The 13,106-nt window shown below is 38.8% G+C and overlaps 1 protein-coding gene across 4 annotated transcripts in view; it reads left to right on the forward strand.

Annotated features, from left to right (window-relative positions):
• The window catches only part of PTCD2 (pentatricopeptide repeat domain 2), a 43,827-nt gene that overhangs the window by 10,192 nt on the left and 20,529 nt on the right, over window positions 1-13,106 (forward strand). For 2 of the 4 annotated variants that reach the window (XM_063664871.1, XM_063664872.1), the window contains 5 exons: window positions 699-816; window positions 4,453-4,531; window positions 4,936-5,027; window positions 7,777-7,890; window positions 12,095-12,169. In XM_063664871.1, coding sequence (XP_063520941.1) covers window positions 699-816; window positions 4,453-4,531; window positions 4,936-5,027; window positions 7,777-7,890; window positions 12,095-12,169 — 478 coding nt within the window. The remainder of the gene's footprint in view (window positions 1-698; window positions 817-4,452; window positions 4,532-4,935; window positions 5,028-7,776; window positions 7,891-12,094; window positions 12,170-13,106) is intronic. The other 2 variants (XM_054489904.2, XM_054489905.2) reach the window with 2 other exon arrangements.

Genomic DNA, 13,106 nt, shown 5'->3' on the forward strand with positions numbered 1-13,106 from the left:
CTAAAGCAAAAAGAGTTGGTTATTGAAAGTAAATTTACAGTAGTGATATGCAGTTCTGACTGGCAGACTGGCTGCCTGTAGAAATCTCCAGCCACATAGAAGACATCATTGTCTTTGAGATTAGCCTTTTCCTAAAACTTAAATGTTCAAAACCACATTTAATTTGTTTAGCCAGGTGATCGTAGCCCGGGTGTACCTTTCCCAAGCTTAGAAAAGCAGAGAGTTGCTGTAAATTGTAAATGTGACTGTTGGTTGTCTGCCATCCTATATGAGGATGAAACCAGCCTCCAGGAGCACAGAGCATCACCCTCACTTCTTTCCCTTGTTCTCCTCTGGGTGGGGCCCATTCTAATGCACTTACAGATGCTACTAGACTCCTGCTGTTTCCTAAGGTGTGCTCACACTCAGTCTCGGGGTTGTTTCTAAATTTAGAGAATGATTACAACATATATTTTTCTTCTGTTTCTTTTATTTTATGTCAGTCTGCTGTAAATTCTGTTTACTTGTTTAAATGATTGGTATACTTCTGCACTCCGGGATTCCTGATTGTCTGAAATCTCCACTTCTCCCCCTCCAGACTGTGAGAGAACTTCGTTCTCTGTTGTGTCCCAGCACCTGGCACAGTACATGCCGTAGTCTGTGTCTGTCCTTTTTCTTGTGTCCTACCTTTTGGCTCATTGAATCATTTTCATTACCAGGTACCATGCAGAGAACAAAAATTTCACTTTGGGGGAGTATAAATTTGGACCGCTTTTTATGAGGTTGTGTTACGAGTTGAATCTCGAGGAATCTGCAGTGGAGCTCGTGAAAGACCAGGTTATTGTTTCCTAATTGTTTTCTCTGCCAGTGTGTGTGTTTTTGGTGATACTGGAAAAGGCATCTCTTCTATATACATTATTCCTGAGTTAGATTTTCAAAGAAAGGCTGCTGGGGCTGAATGAGTACATCTCTGCATTTTTAAGTTTCCTTGCAGTCAGTTTGTGTGAAGGGGGATGGAGTAATGTAGAACAAGTGTGGAAGAGGTATAGGTACAGATGATCCTACCTTGGATGTGTATCAATGTGGGTTGTACACCTGCTCTTTTAGGGGCTTTCAATAGAGAAGAGCTTAAGACAGTCTCCATTTAAAGACTGACATTCCTGTCCTTTACCTGTATTCCCTCTCGATTTTGTATTTGTATTTTTCTGGTTGAAGACTACATTTGGGAAGTGCTTTTCTATTTTCAAAATACTTTCCATCACATATTCTGACTTTCTGTTCCTAAAAACAAAAGTAAATAATTATTTTTACAGCTACTCATTGAATATTTACTATCTCTTCAACATTGTTTTTAAGTACTTTAAATGTTTCATTTTATTTGTTTCTCACAATAGCCCTGATAAGGTAGATTTCCATTTTGTAGATAAAGAAACTAGGACCTAGAGACATTATAAATTCATTCATTCATTATAAAGTCATTTTGATTACCAAATGCCATGTAGAGAACAGAAACATCACTTTGGGGGAGTGTAAGCTTAGACTGCTTTTCATGAGGCTGTGTTTCCCATAATCAGAAACATTTGCTAAATTTTGGGGCCACGGCTGGCCACCAGGTACCTTTTTGTATATTTAGGAACTTACATAACAAGCTGAGTTGTTCTTCTGCCTCTTACTCTTTTTTTATACAAAATTTTCTCTGTACATGGTAGGCATGTTAACTCTAGGCTTGCCCCTATTTAATGACACCTGTGTATTAGAAAGATGACCATAATATATTAGTAAGCAGAGAAAAGGTTGTTTCAGAACAGTACAGATAGTTTGATCCTGTTTTTTTTGTTCCATAAAAAAAGACACATTAACATTAACATTTTAACAAAATATAAATACATATATACTGGAAAGATATACACTAAATCACTTTATCTTTAGGAGGTAGAATTATTAAACATTCTCACTTTTTACTTTATACATTTTTGTATTATTTGACTTTTTAATAAACATATGTTAGTGTTTCAGTGAAAGGAAAACAAAAGCTTCCCACTGTAATAAGTCATAGCTATGAGTATGGTGATAAAAACAAAAATAAAAAAGATGAAAGCAAAGGGGTTTTTTTAATCCTGCTTGTATATGAAAAAGTCACGTATAGGTAAATTTTCTGGAGTAGAATGGACAAATTCGAGTAAGTGACATAGGACCTAATCCTGCTTCTACCCGAACTTCTCTTGTTCCCTACTTACAACCCTGTAGTGTTGCCAGCACGGTAGCCACATGGCGTCATTGAACTGTGGCTAACTCAAATTTACATGTGCTGTAAGTATAAAATATATGATGGATTTTAATTACTTATTATAAAAAGACTGCAATGTATGTTAATTTTTATATTGATTACATGTTGAAATTACATCTTGGATATAGTGGGTTAAATAATTTAGTCTATTTCTGTTTACTTTTTTAAATGAGGCTAATTGAAAATTTAGAGTCACATACATTGTGATTCTAAAATATCCTTGGTGACTCAAAATGCTTTTCCATTGGCTGGGGCTGCTCTGGTGGCTTTCCCTCACACTTAGAAGAAAACCCAGACCCTTGACTCTGACCTAGGGGGCCCGTTGTGCCATCTCCCCTTTCTCCCTTGCTGACTTCACTCTGGACCTGGTGTTCTTCCTCAGCCATGGTGAGCTCACAGCCTCTAACTGGAACATTCTGCATTCTTATCCTTGAGGCTCCCTCCTTGACCTCACTGAGGTCTCTTCTCACAGTGCCTTCCCTGACTACCTTCCATCCATCTTCTCTACTTGCTCTTCATAGACCTTACTAATAGCTGAAATTAATATTTTTTCACTTGTCTTATTCACTGTCTTCTCCACCAGAATTTAAGCTCTACTAGATTACAAACCCTAGTAGGGTTTTGAGCAGGGTGTATATCCTGTTTATCATTTCTTTATTCTCAGCACCTAGAACAGGGTCTGCATAGTAGGTGATCAGAAAAGAGTGAACTTGAGCAAGGCATTTAATGACACATTTGAATACCGTGTGTCCCATTATCATGGCACACAAAATGTTGAGATGTTAGCAAGATGTTGGTCAAAGGATACAAAATTTCAGTAAGATGGAATAAGTTCAAGGGATTTCTCTGTACAACATAGTGACTATAGTTAATGACAATGTATCGTATTCTTCAAAATTGCCTAAAGAATAGGTTTTATGTACTTTCACCACACAAAATGAGTATGTGAAGTAATGCGTATGTTAATTAGCTTGGCTTAGCCATTCTGTAATATATACATATTTCAAAACAACATACTGGTTTTTGGGTTTTTTTTTTTTGGATACAGGGTCTTGCTCCGTCACCTAAGCAGGAATACAGTGGCACTATTATCATAGCTCATTGCAGTCTCATAACTCTTGGGTTCAAGTGATCGTCCCACCTCAGTCTCCCAAGTAGCTAGGATTCCAGCCTTGTGCCACCACACCCAGCTAATTTTTTAAATTTTTATTATTTTTTTTAAGAGATGAGGTCTTGCTGTATTGCCCAGGCTGGTCCTGAACTCTTGGCCTCAAGCGATCCCGCCTCTCCCTCCCAAAGTACTGGGATTACAGGCATGAGCCACCACACCTGGCCAAATGTGTACAATTTTTATTTGTCAATTAAATAAATACATACAGACAAGTTGGAAAAAAATGTTGAGAACCACTGTTTTGGAGAATTATTTCAAAAGGCGAGTAATCAATTCTGTATTATCCGTTGCCAAAAAAAGACCATAGTTGTGTGAGACCCTCCTGCCTTAGTCCTCAAGTATATTTATAGCTGCCATTTCATGTTAATAGCTGGCACCTAGTTTCCAGGACCACTCTGCCAGGGTTAATTGTCTAGTTTCTTTTCTCCTAAGCATGACAGGTGATGGTTCCTTAAAGACGTCTTTCATGGTGATTATGAAACCCAGAGATCTCTTGCTGTACCTCTCAGCATGACAGCCAAGAGAGTGGACAGCATTTTAACTTTTTTCTTTTTTTTTTTTCTTTTTGAGACGGAGTCTCGCCCTGTCACCCAGGCTGGAGTGCAGTGGCATGATCTCGGCTTACTGCAACCTCCACCTCCTGGGTTCAAGCAATTCTCTGCCTCAGCCTCCTGAGTAGCTGGGATTACAGGTGCCCACCACCATGCCCAGCTAATTTTTGTATTTTTAGTAGAGACGGGGTTTCACCATGTTGGCCAGGCTGGTCTTGAACTTCTGACATCGTGATCCACCTGCCTTGGGCTCCGAAAGTGCTGGGGTTATAGGCATGAGCCACCACGCCTGGCCAACTTTTCAAAAATAAAACCTGGGTATATAAAATATATTAGAGAATTCAGAAGGCCAAATCAGTAAAGTATGCAGAAAAATAAGACCTGGCTAGATAAGAGACAGTAAAAGTACCTCCTCAATAAATAGTTTTAACTTTTAACCAAACTGTATTGTTCTTCTTCATTAGCATTTACGAGGTTTCTTCTCAGACTCCACATCATTCAATATTTTGATGGATATGTTATTTATCAAAGGCAAATATAAAAGTAAGTACTGCAATTTCTATTTGCTGAAAAATTCTGCCATGTTTGCTGGCATAGGAATTAGGGGGAAAAATGAGTCATGCAAAAATGATTCTTATATCCCTGATAAGTGGCTGAATTCTGGAGACCTTAGGAAGTTTGAAAACATCGCATTGCATGTCATCCCTTAAACTAAATATCCCAGATTTTACTTATGCTAAAATTGTGAAGCAGCCTTTAAAACATTAGTTCTTCCTGTTTGACCTGATAGTTTATTTCGACATTTAGTTAGTTGCTAAATGACTTTGAGGAATAGCTTTTATTTTGTTGAAATACACTTTTCTGTAGATAGTGCTGAACAGATAAGAGCTTTGGGGGCCAACAGTAGAGGAACTCTAACACTGCGATCCACTCTTCACTTTTGGCAGGTGCTTTGGAAGTATTGATAGAGATGAAAAACCAAAATGTGAAGTTCACCACAGATACCTATGTTCTTGCTTTTGCAATTTGCTACAAACTGGTAAGACTCTTTCCTCTTAACTTTGAGAGCATTGTGTGTAGTCTTTGAGAGAGGATTTTTTTTCTCTTTACAAATAAAATTCAGTTCCTCTGAAATCTGTTTTCCATCTGGTGCAAATGTTTTAATTTTAAATGTTTTTATTTTTAGAAAACTCAAGTTAGCCATATCAGACAGTTTTATGGGAAAAGTAATTTTTTCATCTTTCACTCTTCTCTGGTGATTGTGTAGATAGTGAGAACAAGAGGCAATGTGTTGGGTTCAGGCTCTGCTTTAAAGTCATCTCGCATGCTGGACTCTGCTAGATCCATCTTCCCTGTTGTCCTTGTCTATGGAAATCTTAGCTTCCTTCATTGGTAAGCTCAAGGACTACTTTGTCCTCATATGTGAAGGCTTTTGTAATCACCGAAACTGGAAGTGATGTTTGTCACCTCCAGATATCCCTTAATTGTGCTCTATTTGTATCACCTCCCTGGTACTTCTGACACAGCTTAATGTTGTACTTAGCAGATGCATGTTCCATTCTCTCCATTTGAGTGTGAGCTCCTTGAGGTTTCTTTGTATCCCACCACCTAACACAGTGCCTGGTATCCAGTAGTTCTTTAATAAACGTATGTGACATGAAAATGAAGTCTGAAGACAGAGACCATGACTTATACGTTCTTTTATCAATACAAAAAATTAGCCAGGTATGGTGGCATGCACCTTGTAATCCCAGCTACTCTGGAGGCTGAGGCAGGAGAATTGCTTAAACCCAGGAGGCAGAGGTTGCAGTGAGCCAAGGTTGTGCCACTGCACTCCAGCCTGGGTGACAGAGTGAGACTCTGTCTCAAAAAAAAAAAAAAAAAAAAGTTATTTTATTATTACTGTACCAGGATTATTTCTTGTCCATAGAAACTCTTTCTTCAATGTTTAGTGAATGATCATTGAAATAGTGAAATGATCAATGTTTAATGTATTACTGTTGTCATTCGTGTCATTTAAACTTTGGAAACCTGGCACACAAAACCTCTTTATACTGAAAACAAAGGAACACAAAGCGAAGTAGAACATGGGCTGTTGAAAAACTCCCCTGAAGAGTGTAGCAATACCAGTTTTCCAAAACAAGGGGATAGCTGGGTTATAGTGGAAAGAAAACCAAGTGGAAATTGAGAAACTTGGAGTCTAGTCTCAACTTTTGTATTATATAGCTTATATATATGACTTATATAGCTGTGAACTGACCACCTATCTCATTTTACAAATGAGATGGTTAGATTTGGGAGTCAGCAAACTTTTTTTATGAAAAGCTAGATAGTAAATATTTTAGGCTTTGGGGGCCACATATGTCTCTGCCTCATATGATCTCTGCCCCGTATTCTTTGTTTTTGTTTTTACAGGCCTTTAAAAATGTTAAAGTCATTCTTAGCTGTAGGCTACATTTAGCCCAAGGGTCATAGTTTGCTGACCTCTGGATTCAATAATTCTTTCCATTCATACCATTCTATGATTCTAGGAGGCCAAAAAAAAAAAAAAAAACAAACAAACCACATAGCACTAGAGCATCACTTATTCAGCATTGTAATTCCCAGCCTTCTTGTCCTCTACTTAGGGATGCCTCCCTGAGTGTACACTGCAATGACGAGAATTTCAATTCTACTTAGAGGCCATGCGCAGTGGCTCACACCTGTAATCCCAGCACTTTGGGAGGCCGAGGCAGGCAGATCACCTGAGGTCAGGAGTTCGAGACCAGCCTGGCTAACATGGTGAAACCCTGTCTCTACTAAAAATACAAAAATTAGCCAGTGGTGGCAGATACCTGTAATCCCAGCTACTTTGGAGGCTGAGGCAGGAGAATCATTTGAACTGGGGAGGCAGACGTTGCAGTGAGCTGAAATCGCGCCATTGCGCTGCAGCCTCGGCAACAGAGCGAGACTCTGTCTCAAAAAATAAAATAAATAAATAAATTCTGCTTAGGAAAGGCCAGAGGACTTTTCTCCCCTGTGTCGCGTCCAAGAATAACTTATTTCACCCAGTGGAGATGAGTTGAAAAAGTGATCTGGTCAGCCAGTACAAATTCCACATCAATTCTGGGAACTGTCCTCTCTCATCCCATTTGAACTCTATTTTGACAGGAGTTGCAACTCCCGTTATGACAGATGACATAGTTGCACAGCCAGGCTGCTCTCATAAACCTAATCCCCCGCAGCATGCACAAAGGAAGAGGATTTGGTTTTACCGCTGCTGTTTTTATATCACTGACATTCTTGGATTTTTTTTTAAAGGTTTCTGTTTTCATGGGATTCTTTTATAATTTATGTTCAAATTAGTGTTCGTGTTTTCAAATATTTGACATATGAATATTTTCAGATTGGAAATCCCCCAGAAAAAGTTTCCTGGTGTTGTTGAGCCTTAATCAGCTATTTCATATAGTAGCAGGCAGAACCTTTATACTCGTAAATTATGGGGTCTGTGTCTAGAAACTAGCCTGCGCAGATGCAAAGAGATGTGTATGTTTTCTGGTTAAAACTGCCTCAATTCAGAAAATTGAAAATGAGCTTTAAAAATAAAGTTAATTTAGATTTGACCTGCTAACCTATCAGTAGCCTGGTGTATTTGCAAATAGTCTTTATATGGGGCTTAATCTTTTAAGTGGCTTGAGGGAAGCTCTAGGAAATCCTTACAAAAGGAACTGTAAATACTGAGCGCTATTAATCATTTTATTGAACTTAAAGGTTCATAACATTAATCGAACAATCCTGTCTCCTCACAGAATAGCCCTGAGTCTTTCAAAATCTGTACTATATTAGGAGAAGAAGCTCTACTCAAAGGAGAAATTCTCTCCAGGAGAGCATCCTGTTTCGCTGTGGCATTAGCTTTGAATCAGGTAAAGCCTTGTGGTGTACATAAGTAAATTGGAAGTGGCCAGGACTTCATTACTTTTATTTGTCCTTGCTTTTCCTTTTTTTCCTTCTGACTGCGTCGTAAAGAAGTAGTCACCATAAAGAGACCAATGCCTTTGTTGCCATGGCAACCTATATCTATACCTACACTGGCAAAACAATGATTTTATTTACAGTTGGAGACCTAACATGCATTTCTAAATAGAAGGGTAGAGAAATTTCTCAAGTAATTAAAATGAAAATTGCAAGTCATCAGATTACATTGTAATGTTCTCAGAGAACAGTTTAATTTAATGCTCTCCAAAGTTGAATTAGCCTCAGATGAATGAGGACTGCTGTGTCAGCCCATTGTAGAAGTGGGATCCATCACATATTTCATAGTTACATCCAACTACTACTGTTATTTGGATGAGACCTTAGTGATCATTTAGCCTTATTCCCCTGACTGGACAGGTGGAGGTAGCAGAGACCCAGACATAAGAGGGGACCTCCCTGAGGTCATGCCTCAGTGATGGACAGAGTTAGAGCTGGAACCCTGGAACACCATCTCTCTGGAAGAGCCTCTCCTGAGATTTCCTATTCCAGAGCCTAAAAAATATGAAGTGCTTTACATGTTTCCTATGTAGTAAAAGGAAATTTTACAGCAGAAAAATAGTAACCAAGCCAGGTTATTTTCCTGGCTGGTAAAATATAGCTGGAGAACTCTTATTATTAATTAGAAATCAAAACGTGAGGGTGATCCATTTCCGTATACTGCTGGGGAGAGTCATTGAAGGACAAGACTTAAGAGGTTATACACTTTCCAGGCTTCTGCTGGGCCAAGATCATTTCTTTAACTTTCTAAGCTTCTCTTGCTGTCCAGGGGAATTATCTTGTCTTCTTAGTCTGTCATGAGGTGAGTGAGGTGAATTAAAGTCTCTTTGAAGGCATGTGTTTTTCTTTCTTTGTACAGCTCCTGTAGTTTTTCTTTATTTACGTCTAAGTTATACTGTTTGGTGCACAGATATATCATCACTGTTACATCATCATTGTGAATCCCTCACTTTAGCATTATAAAGTGCCTATCTAGGTCATGTTGACTGCTTTTGCCCTGAATTCAACCTTATCTAGTATTAATATCTCCACCCCTCTTTTTGCTTGTTTCTCTCTTTGTTTTGATCAGGTTTGCATTTGACCGATATACAGCTTTTCCTATCCTTTATTTTTGCAATCTTTCTGAATTGTTTTGTTTTAGCTTTATCTCTTATATACTGCATAAATTTCTGTGTTGCTTTATAATATGATGCTAATCTTTTAATATAATCCATTTATATTAATGTGATATATATTTGATCTTGGGTCTCGTTTGATGCTTTCTCTTTCTATAACTTTTTCTACTCTCTTATGCCATGTGGTTATTTTCTCTAGTTGGTATTTTTGCTCTAGTGGTGACTTTAAAACCATAGTTTTGATTTTCTTAATTATTTAATTCTTTTGACAAGACCTGTTAATTCCCTAATATAAGTAATGGTGAAATTACTATATTTCCTCTGTTTTTCATCTTATTTTCTTCCTCCCCCATGCAATACTCAATTTTAGCTGGTATTTTACTTTGATAGTGTTCACTTTACTCTTAAATGTACTTGGTTTGTCAGTTTGAAGTGATATTTTTTGGCCTGCTGATAATAAAGATAAGGAAATGGGAATGCCTTTTCTACCTTTCATCTCTTTCCCTTTTCTTTCTTTCATTAGTATTAACATTGCTTCATTGTCCAGGCATATAATATTTACACTCTGTACTATAGCCATATTCCCCACTTTTGAGTCCTTTGTATAGTTAAGTAGGTTGTTTGGTGCTAGTTGTTTTTCCAGTTTTCTCTTTGTTGGCTGAAGTGAGTATTTTAGTAAATTCTTTGGAGGAACGATATCCCCTGAGTTATTGGTATTTTAAATTATTTTATTTGCCTGTTGTTTTTGTACTTGAACTACAGTTTGGCCAGATTTACAATTTCAAGGTGACATTTGCTTTTCTTGAGGTACTTTTAGGCATTGCTTTTCTGTCTTCTAGTATGAAATATTGCTGTGGAGAAATCTAAGGCCTGCCTGATTTTTTTCCACTTGATTGACGTGATCTTGTTCATTTTTCTCATTTCTATCTTCTATATCCATGGAAATATTTTTCAATTAGGGTTTCTTCATTGGCCAGTTCTTTTCTTTTCTTTCTTTTTTTGAGACAGAGTCTCACTCTGTCTCCCAAGCTGGAATGCAGTGGCGTGATTTCGGCTCACTGCAACCTCCGCCTCCTGGGTTAAAGTGATTCTCTTGCCTCAGCTTCCTGAGTAGCTGGGATTACAGGCATGCGCCCAGCCAAATTTTTGTATTTTAGTAGGCGTGTGCACAGCTAAATTTTTGTATTTTAGTAGAGACAGGGTTTCACCATGTTGGCCATGCCCAGCTGATTTTTGTATTTCAGTAGAGACAGGGTTTCACCATATTGGCCAGGCTGGTCTTGAACTCCTGACCTCAAGTGATCTGCCTGCCATAGCCTCCCAAAGTGCCGGGATTACAGACGTGAGCCACTGTACCAGTTATTTTCTTAATTTTGTCCTACTGTGTTCCTTTCCTCTTTTTAAAAATATCATCGTTATGAGTGTCATGTGGTGGTTCTTTTTTGACTATTCATCATTGAAAAGTGTAAGTTTCAGGCCTAGCACAGTGGCTCCTGCCTGTAATCCCAGCACTTTGGGAAGGGGGAGGATCACTTGAGGCCAGGAGTTTGAGACCAGCCAAGACAACATAGGGAGACCCTGTCTCTACAAAAAAATAAATAAATAAATAAAACAGGTGCAGTAGTACATAGTACATGCCTGTAGTCCTTGCTGCTCAGGAGACTGAGGCAGGAAAATAGCTTGTGCCCAGGAGTTTGAGGCTGCAGTGAGCCATGATTCCACCACTACCCTCCAGCCTGGGTGACAGAGCAAGACTCTGTCTCTAAAAAATAAAAATTCTGGCCAGGCACAGTGGCTAACACCTGTAATCCCAGCACTTTGGGAGGCTGAGGCGGGCAGATCATGAGGTCAGGAGATCGAGACCATCCTGGCTAACACAGTAAAACCCCGTCTCTACTGAAAATACAAAAAAAATTATCCGGGCGTGGTGGCGGGCGCCTGTAGTCCCAGCTACTCTGGAGGCTGAGGCAGGAGAATGGCATGAACCTGGGAGGCAGAGCTTGCAGTGAGCCGAGATTGTGCCACTGCACTCCAGCCTGGACAACAGAGCAAGACTCCATCTCAAAAAAAATAATAAAATAAAATAAAATAAATAAATAAAAATAAAAATTCAAAAATAAAAGAAAAACTTGTTTCTTTTAGACCAGTCATTTGTAGATTCATGTCAGAGAAAGAGAGAACAGAGCGGGACACCAGAGCACTGTTCTAGACTAGCAGAATTTTTCTTCATATAACCCAGAGTTTTATCTACAAGTATGCACAGGCCTCATTTCTTTTAAGTCAACAGAAGTAGGCACTGAGGTGGTTTTTGGTATGCAGTCTCTTCTCTGCTGCTGCTGTCTTAGGAACATACTGTTTCCTATGAGTATGTCTTGTCTATGGAAACGCTTGACTAGCCTCATCTCTGCCACCACAGGATCCACGGAAGTTCTCTTTACTAGTCCTGTGCTCTGTTCTCATCATTGTAAATAGGAATTCAGGTTTTGTACTTCAGGTTGTGCCCTTACCTTTGAGAGCTGTACTGTTGTAGCTTCTTTGTGAGATACAGAGCACTGTCTGCCTCTGACTGCTTTCTCCTGAACCCTGCCAGCCTCCATTTCCAATGTTTCTGGCAGTGTTTCCAGCTGTGCTGTGGCTTGAGGTTTCTATGTTCTAATTATGTATTTCAAAGACAGGCTTTGCATTTTGTTCCTCATTCCTATTTTTTTAGAATCTGATTCCAATAGGAGAAGGGGAAATGCCAACTTTTTGCCTGCATCTTAAAAACTGGACTCAGGCAGGTTGTTAAAACATTCAACAATATGCGACTGGATGGAGCATTTTATGGAATGTTTAGTTTTGATTTCTGAAACATGTTTTCTTTGTGGACTTCAAAACCCTGAGTTCACCTTAATAGGAATATACTGCCCTCTCTAAGTGATCTTTTACAATAACATTAGTTCCTATGATATGGAATATGATTTGTTTCTCTTCCTTCTAGAATGAGGTGGCAAAAGCTATGTCCATTTTTTCTCAAATCATGAATCCAGAAAGCATAGCCTGCGTTAATTTAAATGTAAGTGATTTCTTTATGGTTTAAGGTAAGCCTTCAAATGTATTATAATAAATGTATTATAATAAAATTATGCCTAAATTTTTTAGCTGTATACAATGACTTGCTCTCCCAAGGTTTTCATTCAAATCAACAGTCATTTATTGAATTCCTCTCTGAAAATTACAGTATCACCCTTGTAAGAAGGGTCAACACAGCTGTCACTTCCAGGAGTTTGTAAACAGGTTGGAGAGGGGTAGATATGCTCATATATAAGACATGGCTAGATGCTGAAGAAATGAGATGTAGCTAAGAAAGCTGTAGATGTAGGGAGGAGGAGGGGATGGAGACAGATCCTCCAGGCCCTTTACCAAGCCTTGAGAGAAACCCATGTGCTAACTGCGTCTTATTGGTGGTACCTAACCCATGGCATTGTTGCAGTTAATGAGCTTATATACTTATGGTACACAAAATAGTGCCTGACATGTGGTAAGCATTCAGTAAATGTTATCTATTGTCATTCTTATTATGTTGCCAGTATGCCTATGGTCCTCTTCCCCATTAACTTACCTGGGCCACCTGGGTCACTTATTTGGGACCTTGTGGTCTGGGTCAGCAAGTGGCTGCACACATATCACCAAGACATGCAAAACCTTAATCCCTAAAACCAAAAGCACAGGAAAAAAAATTATCTCAGATTCACCAGATTCATGCTAATAATAAAGTTTGAGGCATATTACTACTCCCAGAGTTTGAGCAGTGAGTCACAAAACCTTCCTGGACCAATGATAAAAGACTATCTTGTCATTAAGGACACCATAGCCCCCATTCAGCCTGCCCGTATTGAGACTCCTTGTATACTGCGTCTACTTGTGTGGGGGGAGTTGCAAAAGAAAAAAACTTTCAGGAGCTTATAGTCTCCTGAAACAGTCAAAGGGTTGAGATGAAGAAAACATTTTCA

This window comes from Pongo pygmaeus, chromosome 4, assembly GCF_028885625.2.
Source record: "Pongo pygmaeus isolate AG05252 chromosome 4, NHGRI_mPonPyg2-v2.0_pri, whole genome shotgun sequence".
NCBI classification, from domain to species: Eukaryota; Metazoa; Chordata; class Mammalia; order Primates; family Hominidae; genus Pongo; species Pongo pygmaeus.